The sequence below is a fragment of the Carassius gibelio genome, chromosome A3 (assembly GCF_023724105.1).
Source record: "Carassius gibelio isolate Cgi1373 ecotype wild population from Czech Republic chromosome A3, carGib1.2-hapl.c, whole genome shotgun sequence".
NCBI classification, from domain to species: Eukaryota; Metazoa; Chordata; class Actinopteri; order Cypriniformes; family Cyprinidae; genus Carassius; species Carassius gibelio.
Genome location: NC_068373.1, coordinates 9997818 through 10018146, shown reverse-complemented (window position 1 = coordinate 10018146; position 20329 = coordinate 9997818). Strand labels below are relative to the sequence as shown.

Genomic DNA, 20329 nt, shown 5'->3' with positions numbered 1-20329 from the left:
AAGACAGCAGAAGGATGAAAGGCTGGACATAAATACCACTGAAAATGTCTCACACAGGCTGATGTAGGAAGCTCAGCCAGAATTACACTGACAGAGGATAGAAAGTACAAACTGTGAGAACAAATGATCAGATTAAATCAAATAGGTGTCCGCTTCACCTATTTGCTCATTTAAAATATAATTTCTCCTATTAATTTTCAATGTTGCAGTGCTTTAATCAAAATGAGATCTGTACTGTATATGCTATTGATTGCAGAACTGCCCTTACTTCAGTTAGCAACTCAACTTTATAGAAAAATTTCAACCAAATATTAACATGTATGCCAATTTTCATGGGGCTGTCAAACTCCTAAAACACCATAACAGCACCATGAATGTACTCCATATCACTTATTCCAATTCTGCTGAAGAGAATCTAAAATGAAAACTGAAGAATTTGCTGTGAAACTTTGTAAACAAAAAAGAGGCTATTGGCTATTGTCAATAACGTAGTAGGGCTTTATGATTTTTGCAATACGAACAACTCTGAATCACAGTTAAAAAATAAGATAAAAGATTAATTCAATTGTTAATCTTTCATTACTTTATTTGATTAACACCATTTTTTAATAATACATTTGTATTAAATCAGAAAACCAGAAAAAAAAATCATAAGGCCCTATTATTGGCTGTTTTTCAAATGTAACTGATTTCAAATAAAATATCCAAGTCTCTCATTTAATTGACTTTTACTACAATTGTGTTATTTACAATCCCCCATTATTACTCCCAGGAGTCACTGGTGGTTTGCATACCTGAAACCACCAGTGGGTAAAATTTACCCATGCACCCGACTAAAACAACAACAGGATGAAAACATAGTTGATATCTGAAAATAATAATTTCATGACTAGACATTGCTTTGTGAATACAGTGGCATAATACAGTAACATAATATGTTCTTTAGCCATGTCAAAACAGTAGTCACATGCATGGGTAAGTTTTACCTGCTGGTGGTTTTAGGTATACAATGACTCCTCACGTATCTAGTGTTAAGGTGTCAGGAGAAGTGACCCCTGTTCAGGCCACAGTTAAATATGAAGCTGTCAGTAAACACACACACTTAAAGGCTCCAGATGCAGGATATTAAAGTGCTGCCCAACCAGCCATTTTCAAACAACACCTTTGGCACTGGGTACATTTGACCACGTTTCAAGCGGCTTTGGTTCTCCTCCTTTGATTGGACCAGTTCATTCATCCACAACAACCTCCATTTAAAACAAGGATCACATTGTGGGGTCAACAAGCACTTTGATGTCTGTCTCATTCTGCCTGAAGCATAAACAAAATCTACAGTACTGACAAGATTAAGATCAGCCAGGCTTTTAATTTATAGGTAATGTCCTTTTAATTTAATCACAGTGTGTTTGTCTGCACTGATTATTCTCAGGTATGTTTAATAAACTCACAGAGCAACCTCAGTGGTAGGTTTGTTCAAATGCACACTGATTTACACACTATGTCAGAGTCCATAAATGTAAAAGTTAAGAAAAAAAAAAAAAACTTTTTAAAGATGTTATATTTATATTTGGTCATGTAGCAAACTTTTAATTTGTTAAATGCAAACAGATTTACTGAAAATGTTATCACCTTCAGGCTATCCAAGATGGTTTCTTCATCAGAACAGATTTGGAGAAATGTAGCGTTACATCACTTGCTCACCAATGAATCCCCTGCAGTGAATGGGGGCCGTCAGAACGAGAGTCCAAACAGCTGAAAAAACCATCACATTAATCCACACAACTCTTGTGAAGTGAACAGCTGCATGTTTGTAATAAATTCATCATGAAGAAGTATTTAACTTCAAACCATTGTTTCTGGCTTAAATGTGACTCCTCAATTCAAAACATTTGTTTTCTTCAATGAAAAAGTCATCTTGTCTGAATCAGGAGAGAAATATTCACAGATCAAGCACCGTTTATAAATCCAAAATAGTCCAAAACAGTTCTAAACAAATATGTTGTTGGATATTGATGTGACAGGACAACAAGAAAATGACTATTTTTATTTTATTTCATTATTTTAAATTTTTTACAGGAGGAAGTGTTATTATGGATTATGGACTGGTAGAAGTGATAGTTTAAAATGAAAACACCATAAAGGGTTAGTTCACCGAAAAAATGAAAATTATGTCGTTAATAACTTACCCTCATGTCGTTCCAAACCTGTGAGACCTCCATTCATCTGCAGGACACAGTTTAAGATATTTTAGATTTAGTCCGAGAGCTCTCAGTCCCTCCATTGAAACTGTGTGTACGGTTCACTGTCCATGTCCAGAAAGGTAATAAAAACTGAACTGAGGTCTTACGAGTTATGAACAACATGAGGCTGAATTACTAATGACATCATTTTCATTTTTCGGTGAACTAACCCTTTAGTGAAGGATTTATTTCTTACAAACACCAACACAGCTTTTCATTTTGTAACACCTTAATTGATGGACTAGAGTGGATAATTTATGGATTATTGTGATTTTTTTATTATTCATTTAACACTGCCGTGTAACATTAATAATCTGTAAAAGATCAGTAATATTTTGTGATCATTTGTAATTAATTTAATCATGTAATTGTTGTAGTTCAGTTAAATCAATTCACACATGCGTCCTTGGACTGTAGGTTCTCTCTTTGGAGCAGAATGGTATGGTAGTTGAGTTACTAAGACACATTCCCTACTAAGGGTATGGGAGCATTTATCTTCTGAGTCCTTCACACTCATTAACCTGGCTGGGACAGGGAGAAGAATTTAGTGAAGAGATAAGACCACTTGTTGAATAATAGCCTGAAGTATTTTCCTCCTTTTTGCTCTACACAGATAACAATGGAATGTGTATCTGTACAGAACTGCATTTCACGGTGTTGCCTGTGGGACTTAACTTAGTATTGGCTCTCAGAGTAGATCACAGGGCTACTAGGGGAAAAAAAAACTTCTTCTTAGACATCAGCCATAAATTTGATGCTGCAAAATTCCCAATGCACTACTAATTTATTATTTGCAAAATCGGGATTAATTAAAATTCCATTAGAGACCCTCTGCTGTACATCCTGCAGAAAAATGATAATGATTTAACTTGTGATTTATGAGTAGCTTGTAGCTTGGCAAGCTACAGTTTCAAAGGAGGTAAACTAAAATCAAACTATTTGTTTGAAAAAGTATCTCACTACAATACAAGATATTAACAACAAAAAAGCTACCACAAGATAAAATACAGAATTCAATTAGAATCTTCAATTTGAATCCTAAATAAATAAATACATGTTTTTGAATGGATTAATTATTATATGAATACATGACAAATCATTTATTATATGACAAACTGATTCACTAGAATCAATGAGACTAAAATTAATCACATCATTTAGGCTGATGTGATTCACCAGAATTAATCAGAATAGAATTAATCAGAATAGAATGAATCTGATAATTTAGGAAGAACTGAATCACTAAAATGAATGAATTATGCATTAAGGATGAGCCATTTCACTAGGATGAATCATTGAATTTAAATTGGCATGAATCAAGCCAATTTAAACAACAAAAACTAAGTAACTAATTGGCTAGTTATAGAAAAGTAATGCAGTACATTACTTTTGCAGTACTTTTTCTCATCTGGGCTTGGCATGCTTGTTTGTATTTTTGGCAAATGTAATAGCCCTTTCACACCTAAAGTGAAAGGAATAAGCCTCAAGCTGAAGGAAATGTTAATTCACGTCTGTAGAGAAGAGGGCACAGCTCAAACAAACCTTTCAGCTGTTCTGACATTCTAGATTACATGAAGAATAGGATGCAAGAGAAGAAAGTAAAATATTCTTCAGCAGTAAACAAAGCAAAAACGTTTATCTAAAGTCATTCTTGCTTATTGGTATGGTTGAATTTGACCATCTAAGTTCAGCAGCAAAGTGAATAAAATGGGATTAAATACAGAAAATATATTTGTGCTATTTGTTTTTTAGAGTGTAGCTAAATTTTTATTTAGTTACTTCCCAACACTGCTCTTTTTTTTTACTCTAAAAACCACTAGACTCTTAAGTTGTGCAGTTACGCCAGTGACACCACTGAATCTCAAGCCTCTAGAAAGAGAAAAGAGGATTTGTTCCTCTTTGTGCTCTGGAGTACCGTTCTGTACAAAACCCAAGCCTCTAATTATTATTTAAGGAGTATTAAGTAGACTAGAGTGTTTAAAAAACAGTGAAAGAGTGAAAAACAGCGGTATTAAAAACAAGAGTGGCTATTTAAGAAATGTAGAAAAGGGAGACGATAAAGACAGCACATTCTTGAGGCAAATAAAGGAGGTGAATAAACTCTCTCCAAGTTTCCATTATACACTAAAGTAAAAATTGACTTTCTAGTCAGTATTTTGCGGTGTCTTTCTTGCATGTAAAACAACTTTCGAACCATATATTTGCAAGGCTTTCAGATTGTCAGTGAGGGGGCAGACGTGATTCAGCTGACAGCAAGGAATCATGGGGAGGGTCTTTCTCAAGCACAAAGCTTTGCCAGACTCTTTTGAAAAGAGCTAACCGACTGAATCGAACTGCAAAGCTTTGATAAGGACAATATGCTTCAAAGTATTGTGCTTAAGCTGCTTTTAAAGGAATATTTACAGATTTAAGTTTGACATAGCCTTGACCTACTTCTATACACTGTATATTAAATCATTAAAAAGCTAAACCTATATGGCCATAAAAACTAAGTAGAATAAGACAGAATGTAAATATAAATGTAAGAAATCTAACATACAATATTAAATCTATGTAGATCATCTTACATTTCACACAGATGACGAACACGGTAGGGCAACAGCTGTTTGATGTAGCTATAGAATTCAGTTTTATGTCTCTTATTTATAGCATATGATACACTATAAACCATGTGACAGAAGCAACGAGTGCTGTTTTTGTCCTGAAAAGCAATGTTATTGATTTTATGCAATAGTACTATAAATAAGTTAATATTGTGTTGTATTTTAGACAGAGTATAGTTATTATAATAATGCTACTATAATTTCAGTGTAAATGCATTCATGCTACCTCTGAGCTGCAATAAACGGTCTGTAAATATATTTGAATAAATCTTAAAGTAATCACTTCTAAATCAAATAAAGAAAATTCTCTCTAAAGCCACTTTTTGTAATATCCAATTGATGTGTGAATTTGCAATTAATTAGAACAATCACCACATTGTGTAATTAAATATATATATTTATTAGATTGTCCAATATAGGAGAATAAAAGTTTAAATTAAGAGTTATTGTTTTTTGTAGTCAGCATTGCAAAGGGTGTATGAAAAACACATCAAATTGTTGTCTGACTGTGGTTAAAAGTTCTCAGATCTTGGTTATATTAGATTATCATACTCTAAAACAGATGATAGAAGGTGTGTAGCATTGTTAATTAATTTAGGTCTCGGTGGCCATCACTCTGCTTTCATCTCATGATGAAACCGGTTGAAACTTTTCAATCAGTAGTAGTTAATACACCTTCCTCTTTCACTCTCTTTGTCTGACATTAAATCCTAAGCTGTAGTAGGCATACGGTCTCTATCATCTTTCTTGTTTTTTGACCTTGAGAAGTGTGTATCAGCTCTCCCTGTGGGTTTTATCCTCGTGTCTTTCTGTTAGCTGTTGTCAAGTTCACTACTGCCAGTATAAAACTTCAAACAAGGGATAAGAATGAGAGTGTATTGGGCTGCTGTGTGAGACAGAAACCAGGTCATTCTCATTAACACTTCCTCTAAAGTGTCCTCCCATCTATCTAAATGTCTGCATGACCTTTTTGTTGCAGGGTCAAGAAGGAGGTGATGGAAAGCTCGTCTCTGATACCCGGACCCCACCACAGACACAGCCTGGTGTACATCACAGCTTTGTACAAGAGCACTTCCAGGCACAATATAAGTAAGTGTATTTTGAACACACTACACACAAAATTTGGCCACTGTAAGATCTTTAAATGTTTTTGAAAAAAGTATTTTATGCTAGCCATCTGCATTTATTTGATCAAAATACAGTAAACTGTAATATTGTGAAAAAAATAAATAAAATTATATACACATATATATATATATATATATATATATATATATATATATATATATATATATATATATATATATATATATATATATATATATATATATATATATAAATAATTATTCATATCACAGACACACACATTATTAATGTATTTTCTGTCACTTTTTATCAATTAACTTAGTAGTGTTGGTCCATTAGCTAGCTTAAACCAGCTTTGAATAGCACTGAAAATCATTCTTTTTAGCACCAGTAGTGAATCTGGTGAGAGAATGATGACTTACGACCAGCAATTGACAAAAAAAAAAAAATTTCTTCCCAGCACCAACTTTCCAAATCTGACACTCCACTTGCTATGATATGAGATGAATCAGTCTATGTTAACTCCTGGGATACGGTCCCCTCTTTTCCACCCAGTCCAGTTAATCATCTGTGTTAACGAATATTGATAAAGCCAATAGATCTTAGAAGGCAGCATAAGTCCAACTGTAGCAAGCTTTACTCAGTCAGAAGATCCAAGCAAACCACCACCATCAAGCAACCCCAATCAGGCCAGATGGTTTGGTTCTCCACAAGGGATCTCCATTTGAAGTCTCCATCAAAGAAGCAAAGTCTTTGATTTAGTGGTCCATTTAAAGTTCTGAGACAAATACCTCCAGTTGATTTTTACTAAAACCAACCTCACCTTCAGACTGAGTGTATAGACAACTCAGGCTGTACTTAATCGAAAATCCAAACCTATATAGGACACCATGTACTGTAGGATCATATGTTGAAGCAGAATTTGACCCAATATGTTAATAAACATAAATACAGCTTTGATTTCTAAATCTTTAACAACAAAATGCCAAGTGCCACTCAAATGGCAGTTTTGCAGCTATACATTTGGCAGACGCTTTTATCCAATTTGACTAACATTGCATTCAAGGTACAGTTCATGCATTCTTTGGGCATCAAACCCATTACATTGGTGTTGCTAGCGCTATGCTCTACTGCTGAACTATGGGATTTTGTACTATGCAATATATTGAAGTTGTACTATGCAATATATTGAGCAACAACATATTTCACTTTTAAATGCACAAAGTAATGTTATTATGTTTTACTCTCAGAAAAAAAAGGTACAAATACAGTCACTGGGGTGATTCTTTTTAAAAAGTTACACCTCTGTACCCTATTTAGCCCTAAAGGTTGCATATAAGTTAGTTAGTACCTTAAGTCTATATATTAGAACTAGGGGTGTAACGGTTCACAAAATTCACGGTTCGGTTCGATACGATTCACTGGTGTCACGGTTCGGTTCGGTTCGGTACGGTTCGGTACATTTTAGAAACAGCAAAAAGAAAAAATTGGCAGATAAATTTCCTTGATTTTTAAAAAATGTTTTATTAATTAAAACTAACAAAGTATGTTTTTTTTATTTTATACATTGAACAATGATAGAGGTATTCTTTACCCAAATTCTATGGTTTTTTTCTTAGCAGCATACTGTATAAACAAAAACAGCTCCTTATAAAAAAAAAAGTGAAAATGTTATATTGTTGTAGTAATTATGAAAAAAAATACAAAGATGTAACTTTTTATATGGAACTCTATAACTCTTTATATTGAGTGTGTTTTTACTCAATTGGTTCTCTATAGGGCTTCTGTTTTTTGGAACAAAGCAGGAATTACGGTCTGGCTGAAATGGGCTCGTGAAGGAATATTGTAACGGGGCTCAATTACATTAAGCATGTTCTTAAAACTTATACAGTACTAGTCCATTTTGATTTCCGTGTGTGTTTGGATGCCCCGATCAATTGGTAAAGTGCACCCAAACACCAGACCTGTTGGTTATTGGAGGATTTTCTATTTCTGGTCTGTTAAACGCATTGGCCATTTTTGAAACGAGCCTTCAGCGCGTACTGAGTGAGCGAGCGCCTGACTGAGTAGCCTAACATAATCATATAAGTTGGTGTTTTTTTCTTCTTCGGGAGTGTCAGAGGCGTTGCCTGTTACGTCGTTTGGGTTATTGGGCTACCTTGTTGAATGCATATCATTATATCTCACAATTGTTTTTTCCAAATATAATTAATTAGTCCAACGAACTGTTCGGTACATAGTGCGTACCGCGTACCGAACCGAAAGCCTCATACCGAACGGTTCAATACGAATACGCGTATCGTTAAACCCCTAATTAGAACATAAAAATTTGTATATTTGAAAAGATACAGCCTATCTTGACTGAACTGTATTTGTGAGTTATTTAGCTGTAACCTATACATGGTGGCCAACCTTACATGTATGTTGAAAAAAAAATTTGGTAACTGATATGACTGAAGTCTTAATTTTTATACATCACATATACAGCAGGCAAATTATGCCAATAGTATTTTTAGTTTCGAAAGGTTTTACACATAAATTAAAAGGTCACATGTGCAATTTCTGTGTCATTAGTGTCCCCAAATGGACTTTTAGTCTTAAATTGGACAGCAAACAGGTAGTCCCACCCACACCATTGCTTGAAACATTGTTACTTTTGATGAAGTGAAACAGTACAGTTTAATATTGCTTCCACATATTGATTGTTATCATTTACTCGCCCTAAACCTGAATGATTTTATGTTGAACAAAAATATTTTGAAGAATGTTGGTAACCAAACAGTTGACAGTAATATGAAAAACTTTTTTCCTTACTGTAAACTGACTGGTTACCATCAACTGTTTCTTCAAAATATTTTCCTTTGTGTTCAGCAGAACAGACTTCACATTTTTATGTGAAATATCCTTTTAACTGAGATAAGAGAAAGTATTTTAACATTTAAAAATACAAACACATCACCATGAAATTAGTTTTTTTACACCCTTTATATTGTAAGTGTATGAATCAAATTCTAAAACCTAGACAGTTCAGATCAACTACCTCATCCTCATACGCATGTTCACTTTAAATCTTCTTTCTCGCTCCAGTGAGTAAAACATTTGCAAGCAGTTTCAGCAGATGCACTTTTGCTCCATGCTTTCACTGCAGTTCTTGACTGACATGCGTCTGAAGAGTTTGTCACTCATTCTGCCTCGATAAGCTGTTACCTAAGATCTTACTGTCATTCTAAGACATCATTACATTACTTTATCCTTCTTTTTTCCCACCCTCCATCTGCTGCTAGCTGGTTAATTTGTTCATTTTACATACATTTTATGATGAATCACTGACAACAGTTGAAAATTAAAGTTTATCATTACCCAACTGCTGACAAAAAAGTTCTGTGCAAACACCTGGTCTGCAGTCCAGACATCAGCAAGTCTGAACACTCAACATTGACATGAAACACTGATTAAATGTGTGACGCAGACTGAACCTCTCATTCATGAGAACTATAATCAGTAGTCTTGAAAATTACAGCATACTAGCCATCTGCTCCTGAAGGAAGTAACTCATGTTTTTGCTGTACTGTCAAAAATGCACTCTTTGCGTGATATAGATTAAGTTAACTATATTAAATTATATAAATATAAAAAGCATACATGAGAATTTTGCCGTCTACAATTTAGAATGCCTGGAATTTAGAATTTCTTCTGACCTCTGACTATTTTGTAGTAAGTAATGAATATACTTAGGGGAGATGTATCAGAGTAAAAGTATACTTTTTAATTAGGAAATGTAGTGGAGTAAAAGTTAAAGCTGTCTGAAATAAAATAAAATATGCCCAGAAAATACTTAAGTACTGTAACAAAGTATTTTTACTTCGTTACATTACACCACTGCTCGTACCTTAGTGTTTACTTACTCTGCTGTGCACCATAAGGTTGTTAATCGATGATATATGCTTCTGTTGAAGTCTTCACCTTGTTTTTTAAAACATGTTCAGCAGCCTTATTAATGGTGAAAGAACTACAGTACATTGCCCATGATTCTGCAAATAAATTCCCACCAATAATTGTGTAAGTAAATTGCAGCAAAAGGACGTTTTAGCACCCGCCCATTCCCATGAACTCTTTTAAACAAACTCTCTTAAACAGACTTTTACCATTTTCTATGGGGAAAATCTATTTTTAAAAAAGCAAAAATGAAAGAATAAAAAGCTTGAATGTGTGGACACCATTGCATAATGTGATCCACAGTACAAGAGATTTAATTACAAGGAAGTTCAGGCCAAACCGACTCTCTCTGATGCTAGTTAGGTGATACATATCATCTCATAGTCCCTTTATCCGAAGCCCAGAGGTACGCCTTTGGGTTCTGAGAGTTTGTGGAAGAAATGTCTGAAAGTACTTCATCTGCAGCATAGGAGGAGTGAAGTTTAAAAAAAGCCACAGATTCATTGCGCTGTATACAGCGACAGGACCTGTGTGGAATTTAAATGAGTCCGACTCAATTGGCCTTCATACTAATGCAGATCATGGCGTGAATGTAATTAATAGCAACGCCTTCCAAATATTTAGCTAACTCCTTCTGTTGTCAAGTTGCAAGCAAATATTGAACTATATGAGGGAGACACATTATTTCAGAAGGGTATATTTGCACTAATTATAACTCCTAATTTTCAATACAAAAAAATACATTTTTGACACAAATTTCAGCTAAAAATACTAAATATAACACTTTATATTTCCATAATGATACGCATTTATTAATGGCATTTATTAAATTAAGCATACAATGTGATGAGGTTATGTGACAAACTTTGCAGTTGCATAATGCTATCTAAATCGCATAATGTTTAAATGAATACGTCTAAAAAAAGAATATTTAAAATCTTATATCATTTCCTCAATACTACTATTTACTTATTAAAAATAAAAAGATGTATAAACCCCTTAATTGGTTCTCTTCCAGGTCTTGATACTGGGTTCACTGACATAAAGGTAAAAAAATTATAATGTACTGTACAGTATATTGAAAAGTTCTAGACTAAAGAAAAAGTTGCTGTACAATTATACAATTCAAATTTATCCATTGTCTGCAAAATATTTCATACTGTACATAAAGTCAGATTGTACCAAGTATTTTTCGCATGTATGATCTGTTTTAGTTTAGTTTCCTGTGTTTCCTTTCTCCTGCCTAGTTTGTTTTCATGGTTTTTAATTCATTAGCTCCATTAGTTTCAATTCTCCCAATTAAGTTTCTAGTACTTAAGTTCTATGTTTTTTCAGTGCTGCTTTGTCTGTTATAGTTTGGATTTGTGTTTGGTTGTGCCCATTCTCTCCTGTGGATAATTAAAAGAACTATTTGTTTATACACATTCGTTTTGCACTTTGCTTTTGCACACAAACTTGTGACAGAATAGTAGACTTACAAAGTTTTGTTTTTCCCACGTAGTTGCGCCTGATTGTAGTTTCACCCTTACACCCAGCTTTTTGACGTCTAGCTGGTGCATTTTTCAAATGGAAGTAATAGACTGGTATGGGGAGGTTATTCCCAGTTCTCCTGCATCTCCGCTGGTTCCACCCAGCTCAAGTCCTCCTGTGTTCCCTCCCAGTGTCCCTCTCCCACCTCATCTTAATGATATAATAATAATAAACTTTTATTTTATAAAGCGCAATCACTCTCACTAATGCATTCATATGAATGTAATCTTTACTGTGCTACTTTATCCGTGTCAGATTTATGTGCGTGAACTGCAGCCTAAAGAGCTCAGAGTTAAAATGCTGAAGTCTTCACATAAGACTCTGACAGCTGCTGGACCTGAAAAGGGCTTTCTGTAACACTCTTAAACGATATGTCTCTGTGTATCCACCTCACTGACCTGGCAAGTGCCAGCTTGGAGAAGATTAATTGTTTAAATTAAAAAAGCATTAGTATTTATGAGTACTCTAAGAAGAATAGATTTAACTTTAGATAAACTGTAAAGCTAAATTTACCTTAGGGTGTACCCACACTGCCAGTTTGAACCGTGCCCGAGTGCGTTTGACCACCAAAGCGCGGTTCGTTTGACAAGTGTGAGTGCTCCGAATCGTGCCCGGGCACGGCTCGATTAGCCGGCCCTGGCCCGCTTGGAAGAGGTGGGCCAGGGCACGGTTCAGTTGGACTCGGGCGCGGTTCGCATGCAGTGTGAGCGATAACCGTGCCGGGGCACGGAAAAGGACGCTTTGCATCACGGTTTTGCGACGCTCCAAAACCAACATGGCAGGGAAAGGGTCGCTTTGGTCTACGGCAGAGGTGCAAAACGCATAAAAAAAATAAAAACTGCAAAGTCCTTGCTGCACTTCAGCTGGTATCTTGCAAACATCCTCATACGAGCAGCACGATTACGTGAAAATGTTCGCGCCACTAAGGCGACACATCTGTTTAACAACAGGCTGTGGACCAAACAACACAAAATTATCCACAAAGAAAACAGAGCGATGCACTCCATTGTGTTCATAGAGCGCCGCTCTTCCTGTTTATCCCGAAACCGTCGCACCATAATGACGTAAGCGTGCTCCAGCACGAATGCTGAAACCCTATATGTGAGTGCAGGCCAGAGGGGGAGTGGGGAGGGGGGACAATCGTACTCGGGCCCGGTTCATGGCAACCGTGCCTAGTGTGAGTACACCCTTAATTAAAAATAGACAGATACTGTACATAGATAGACAGACAGAGATAGATATATGATATCATCATCAAAGCCATACAGGTTCTGAACAAGTATATGTAGTGAGTTTGAAATTATTCTGTATATGAGTGGTAATGATGATGCAAAAAACTGCAATCGTAATGTTGTGAGGATCTGTTTCCATATCTACAACAATAATTCTTCCCAAGAGACATTGTGTGCTTCCTCTTCCCTATGACATCACTTCCTCTGAACATCCCTTGAGGCTTATTCAAGCAATACAATGGCTAATAGCTTGATTGTTTGTGTGAGTTTATTATATAACGTTTGTGTGTGTGTGTGTGCTTTTGCTTTTGTGACATATCAGGACACAACTCTGTATAATGACAGGGGTATGACACAGGTATTACAATGAGAGAGTGACTTATGAGGACATAACCCATGTCCCCATTTTTCAAAACGCTTATACACCATACAGAATGATTTTTTTTTTTTTTTTTTTTTGGGAAAGTAAAGTGCACAAAGTTTCCTGTGAGGGTTAGGGTTAGTCCTTTTCCAAAAAAATAAAAAAAATAAAAATAAATTCCTGTCCCAGTCAGATGTTCTTGGTTAAAGGGATAGTTCACCCAAAAATATTTTTTTTTGATGTTAATCTGCATACCCCCAGGGCATCCAAGATGTAGGTGACTTTGTTTCTTCTGTAGAACACAAACAAAGATTTTTAAATTGAATTCATTGCAGTCTGTCACTCATATAATGAAAGTGAATGGGAATCACGGCTTTGAGAGTCAAATAAATATAATTTTAGGAGGGTGTGGACGAGTTAACTTTTATAAAGAATATCTCTTTGGGTTTGAGACTTTAGTCTTTGGAACTTTTTAGGTATCTTATCTTTTCATAAACAAGCTTGTAACACTCCAAAGAGAAAGGAAAACTTGAAATTGGATCGAATGACCCCTTTAAATTTCACCAAGCTGATTACTCACTAAAAACTCCCACAGAACTTTTTTTAAATGAGTTTTCCCATTAATGCCAACTCAGTGGGCTTAGGGGAGGCGAGAGAGACGCGGACTCCCGCTGTAACTTCGCCTGCTGGTGTTGCTGTTGTTTCTTTAGAAAAATTATTGATTTATACATTTTTTAACGTTATATTTTTTAATTTTGGCATTGTTTAATTTTGAGGAGACACTGCCTCCCTTGCCTACTCAGAGGAAATGCCCCTGATATATATGTATATATGTGTCTACTACTATGGTCGTTGTTTAACCATCTTTTTTGTCCTTTTTTTTTCAGGTCATCTCTGACATGCCCACATTGTCTTAAGCAGAGCAACACGTTTGATCCTTTTCTGTGCATTTCCCTCCCCATACCTCTAAGACAGACGAAGTGAGTACAATTGTACCAAACGAAAGCCTTTTGAAGTCATTGATTCATTATTGTTTTCCTTGTTGTGGTTGTATTCTAACAGTTTTGCCTCTCTGTACTCAAAAACAATGAAGCATTCAAACCAGCAACAGCAGATGGATTGCCAGGGAAATCCTTTTTTTGAGGAAAGGACCACCCTCATGTTCACAAATGTGAAACTGTTGTCCCACAGGCCATAATGTTAGATAAAATATTTCTGAATATGTTTATATGAACCAGCTTTGCAATGATATATGGTTATACCGGATATGCTGTTTAGGAGGGATAATACCAGTATGAAATTTTATACAGGTCTTAAAGGGAGTTTGAAATCTACAAATTTACCCAAAATCTGAATAATTAACCAAGACTTCTGCACTACATTCCAAGTCGTCTAAAGCCATATAATAACTTTGTGTAAGGAACAGACTGAAACTAAAGGCTTTTACACTGAAAATTAGCTTCAGCTTGGACATTCTACTGTATATTTATCTTTTTGTGTTCCAAGAAATAAAAGCAGTCATACAGGTTTCATGATGATACAGTCTTCCTTTTTGGTTGAACTATTCCTTCAGGGCAGAACATACAACCAGTTAAAAGGAAAGTAACCTATTTGAGGTGTGGCACTTTTTACATGACCGATTGCCTTATTTCTTCCGGCAAATCCTTTAGTATTTACCACAACACCACCCTTATTCACAGTAGTTTATGTCTTAGGGCGTTTTCAGGCTTTAGGTCATATATCACCAGGGTTATAATAGTGGAGGAAAACTAGATGACAGTATAAATAATGGTACAGTAGTAGATCATTTTTGGAGAAGATGGCATCGCTTTAGGAAGAGCTATATAGAGTTCAAACATTTGGGGTCAGTAATATATATACATTTTTTTATTTATTATTATTTCATTTTTTTATAAGTACTTTTATTCAGCAAAAAGGCTTTAATTAATCAAAAGTAACAGGGAAGACATTCATATTCTTACAAAATATTTATATTTCAAATAAATGCTGTTCTTTTGTGTCAAGAAAAAAAGAATCATGGTTTCCACAAAATTACAGCACAATTATTTTGAACATTCATAATAATAAAAAATGTTTTTTGAGCAGCAGATCAGCATATTAAATCTTACAGACCCCAAACTTTCGAATGTTACTGTATATTTCACGGTCAAAATATACAGTATGCACATGCCAACAGTGATTAAATGTGTAACTTAGTGACCAGTCAGATTCCTTCTTTAGCCACACCAACCTGCTGAAGCCACACCCACCCACTAGCTTTTGTAGCCCTTTACAGAAATTGTTTGAGATTTCTAGATGCCCTTTATTGCTATCAGTAATGTTTTAAATGTAAAGTTCCTTCTAGATCATAAAGTATGCATTTTCTTCTCTCTCTGCAGACCAGTGTGTGTGACTTTGGTGTTTAGCAGTAAAGGACAGCGGTATCTGAGAGTTGGGCTCGCTGTGCCTCTCTTTGGCTCTTTGGCATGTCTGCGCCGGATGGTGGCAGACGAGGGCAAGATCTCTCCTGATCAGGTGACAGGTGCCACAGCATCACACAGACAGACCTCATGCCTGCACAAAAATATCACCTGACCAAACCACCTTCCCTCCTGCATTGCCACAGTTATTGTGTCAAGTGGTAATAGTGTCGGACTATTATATATGCCATGATACCGAAAGATGATGTGCTATGGTATTTGCATGGTACTCAGATTAATACCATGGTACTTGTTTGTAATTTAGATGCAATTATATGCTTTATCAGAATATTATTTTATTGTTAGTTATTATTTAATATCTTAAATGTAATAGAAATGATTGATATCATTAATTGTAAATTGATTTATACATCAAATGTTGGATATATTTTAAATATAAGTATTAAGTTTTATCTTAATCTTTAATGATAATATAACTCCAATAATTGCAATAATTTAAATGTTGAATTATCTGTTCTTCTAGGTAATACTGACAGAGATCTACACAACAGGATTCCAGCGCTCGTTCTTTGATGAAGATGACTTGACCAGCATTGCAGAGAGTGACATCATCTATGCCTTCCAAGCTCCACCCCTTTACATTAGGGGTGGATCTGCACGAATCTCAGGTAAAAGTAGCCAACTGTCGAGGCTGTTTTTGAGGATTTTAGGCACCTTTTAAGTTTTTTTTTTAGTTTTTTTTTTTTTATCACCAATATCTAAATGTAACAGTTGTGTTTCTGACTGAAATTGGGGGTATAGATTTAGGATGGATTAAATTATAGTATAAGTTCCACAGTGATTTTGTTTTTGGTCCAGTGTGCCCTGATGGTCAGCCTGAACATAGGCCATAATATTTAAGTCAAGTCAAGTCTCTTTTATTTATATAGCGCTTTATACAATACAGATTGTGTCAAAGCAACTTTACAGTATTACACAGGAAAGTAGTGTGTCGATAATGAGTCTTGTGGGATACTGCACTTGTGATCAATTTGCTACCTGATCATTCACTGCAATGAATTGGTCAACAATTCGTTAACATTATCTGATCACAGTCAGATAAGAATGATTTGAACCAAGCCAATGCAATTCCGCTAATGCCAACATAATTCTCTAGCCATTTCACAAAATGTTTTGGTCAGTAGTGTCGAATGCAGTCCTAAGATACAGTAGCACTAATAGAGAGAAATAACCATGATCGAATGATAAGAGAAGGTCATGTGTAACTCTGATGGGAGCAGTCTCAATATTATTATACAGTCTAAATCCTGACTCGAAATCCTCACAGATACCATTTTTCTCTAGGAAGGAACATAGTTCTGAGGATACTGTCTTCTCTAGTATCATTGACAGAAAAGAGAGATTTGAGATTGGTCCATAATTAAGTCTCTAGGATCAAGTCTTTTTTTCTTTTTTTATAAGAGGCTTAATAACAGACAGTTTGGAAGTTTTGGGGACATATCCTAGTGACAATGAATATTCAGAAGAGGATACATGACTTCTGGAAGTACTTCTTTTAGTAGCTTAGATGGAATAGGTTGTTGTTGGTTTAGATGATTCTAAAGGTGGAAGTACTTTCCCTCCATGCAATAGGAAACACCTCTAGTTTTCCAGCTGTGCTCCATTTTCAATGCTGTTCTCTTTAGGACGTGAGCGTGCTCGATATACCGCAGTGTCAGACTGTTTTCCTTAATCTTCTTTAAGCGCAAAGGAGCAACCAAATCTAAAGTGCTAAAAAAAGAGACCATAGTTTCTGATACAACATCAGGTTTTTCTGAGCTATTGGACTTGCTGAGAAATTGAGACAAGTCAAGAAGATTATTTACAAAGTAGTCTTTTGTGGTAGAAGTGATGGTTCTATCATATTTACATTTATTCATTACATTTAGTAATTTAGCAGACGCTTTTATCCAAAGCGACTTAACAAATAAGAACAGTGGAAGCAATCAAAAGCAACAAAAAGAGCAATGATATACAAGTGCTATAACAAGTCTCATGTCTCATGTTTCTTAGTTGAGTATTCACGGAGTTACAGTTCATTTTAAAGATGTGTTTGTAAATGAAGATCAGCGCAGACAAAGGCTGCAGATAGGACACATTGTTTGTTATCTTTATTTTATAAGTGCACAAAGTTCTGTTGTTATTATGTCTATATACAAAAAAAGTAGACCCTTTACAGATTCGATTGATGTATTGCTCTTATCTGTACAATCAAAACTGAAAGTGTAATTTAAGCTCTTTTCGGGGTTATCAGGAGAAAATGACTCATAACGTGTATACGCGTTAATCAACTCCAGAGGGTTAAAAGAAACGGAAGCTGTAGTGATGAGCGAGAACATTTTCTCTGCACAATTTGGTCTGAATTAAACATAATGGGGAAAAAATGGCTGTGGATCATCACAATATTAAGAGTCAAGAATATAAACTTTTGAATGGTTGAAGTTTTATAAATTCAAATATTTTCTCTTGTGGATTATGTTTAAATATCTTTTATGTGAAATATCTTATTCAGGTCAGTATTAAATAAAAAATAACATGCATTTTGTATGATCTCTCTTATTTTGGTAAAATAATACAGATACTGCAAACTGTATGTATAATTTTGACCACAACTGTACATACAGAGCTGCTTTATATAAAAAAATCAAGGTGTAATTCTAAATGAAACCGACATTGACACAGTTTTTTCACGTTTGATATTATAAAGCTGCTTGCTTCAAAGCAGTCTATTGCACAAGGTGCTATAAATAAGTCTATTGTGTAAGGTGCTATAATGTGACATGACTTACTGGAGTGCCGATTGCAGAGCTTGTGCAGACGTATCCATCACACAGTGATCTGATGCTTTCTTAATTGCTGTTTTCGCACTGCTGTCATGTTTGTTGTATGTTTATTTTATTATTGAGAGGAGAGTGTGCAGCATATATTTACACATTGTGATGCACAATGTAGCATCACAGCTCTCAGCAGTGTAGGAATGTTTGCTAACAATAAACCTTTGTATATCAAGCTTCTTTTTTTCTTGTACATCCGTGAAGACGTTGCGTAGCCCAAATACGTGAATGAATGTTCCGAAGTGAGGTAAACTTCAACCGATTTTCCCTGCTCAAGGAGTAGGGAGCAGAGAACACTGTATAGGGACCATGTCAATTGGGACACAGTTCATGCACAGCGCTCACCTGTAACGAGCTGATTATCTGAATCTAAAAATAAATGCATAATACTAGAAAAATAGCAGTGTTTCCCACAGAATTCGATTCTATTTGTGGTCGTGTGGTGTTTAGGGACTGGTGACCGGGGGGTTAAGTTAAATATATCATATATATATATCATATATATATATATATATATATATATATATATATATATATATATATATATATATATATATATATATATATATATATCATATTTTTAGTGACAAGTACACATTTCCATTGCCAACAGTTAGTGTCAGATAACTTGATAATTTGGTTATATTTGGAGATATTTGGAAGAATGACAGAATCAAACAGATCTCGGTCCCCCATTGACTTCCATAGTAGGAAAAAATATATGCTATGGTAGTCAATGGGGACCGAGATCTGTTTGGTTACAAACATTCTTCCAAATATCTTCCTTTGTGTTCAGCAGAACAAAGAAACTCATACAGGTTTGAAACAACTTGAGGGTGAGTAAACGATGATAGAATTTTCATTTTTGGGTGAACTATCCCTTTAAAGACATTGCTATTGCTACATTGCTATGCCATTGCTACACTTTCTATGCTATGACTGCTCCACAGACTTCTTGTTGCAAATTTTGCTCACACACACAAACCTGGACCTGGAGATCGACACACACACACACACACTCAATGTTTTGATTCAGGAGGAGGGGCTGGTCGTGCGTGCCTCCGTTGTCAGTTTGTGAGAGGGAGGGAGCAAGCAGCGTGCAGCTCTACAATAAAATACAATTGTACCCATATTAAATAGTTTTAAAATCTGAAATAAATCCGTGGTGGTCAGCGTTGATACTGTGGTGGGCCGCCACAAATTAATGAATGTATGGGAAACCCTGAATAGTTTTAACAAGGTTTATTGGAACACTACAATTAGCCCAAGTCCATATTAAAGGGATACTCCACCCCAAAATGAACATTTTGTCATTGATCACTTACCCCCCATGTTGTTCCAAACCCGTAAAAGATTTGTTCATCTTCAGAACACAATTTACATATCACTCAAACTGCCCACGCTCTTTTTCATACTTTTCATGACCATGAAAGCGTAGCTTACTTGGCAGTCTATGGTACAGTCTCAATCCTCCTGGTTTTCATCCAAAATATCTTTAATCGTTTTTCCGATGACGAACAAAGCTTTTAGGGGCTTGGAACAACACGGGGGTAAGTGATTAATGACTAAAGTTTCATTTTGGGGTGGAGTCTCCCTTTAAATGACTGCTTAACTCGCTTAGTTTTCTTGTTTGTGGAACGTCTCTCTCCACTGTGGTGAAGCCGAGGGGGTAGTTATTTCAGAAACAGAAAACCTTAATGCTCCGAGTTTAAAAAAATCTGCTCATAGCTCCAGGCAAAATCACGCCGCTCCGCAACTGCTCCCCGGGCGCCGCAGCATAAATGGCTGCCCACTGCTCCGGGTGTGTGCTCACAGTGTGTGTGTGTTCACTGCTCTGTGTGTGTGCATTTCGGATGGGTTAAATGCAGAGCACAAATTCTGAGTATGGGTCACTTGGCTGAATGGCACTTCACAAAAAAAAAAGTAAGATATAATGTTTTTGTTTGCTATTTTGCAGCCAGTTTGATGCTTCCAATTAATTGACTTATAAATAAACAATACTGTTTTTAAAGTATGAAGTTGATTTG

The 20329-nt window shown here is 35.5% G+C and overlaps 1 protein-coding gene across 1 annotated transcript in view; it reads left to right on the top strand.

The window, feature by feature from the left end:
- LOC127945971 (ubiquitin carboxyl-terminal hydrolase 43) overlaps positions 1-20329 on the top strand; it is a 74123-nt gene that overhangs the window by 23922 nt on the left and 29872 nt on the right. Inside the window, exons 3-6 of the mRNA XM_052542192.1 lie at positions 5823-5932; positions 13876-13968; positions 15388-15523; positions 15953-16097. Coding sequence (XP_052398152.1) covers positions 5823-5932; positions 13876-13968; positions 15388-15523; positions 15953-16097 — 484 coding nt within the window. The remainder of the gene's footprint in view (positions 1-5822; positions 5933-13875; positions 13969-15387; positions 15524-15952; positions 16098-20329) is intronic.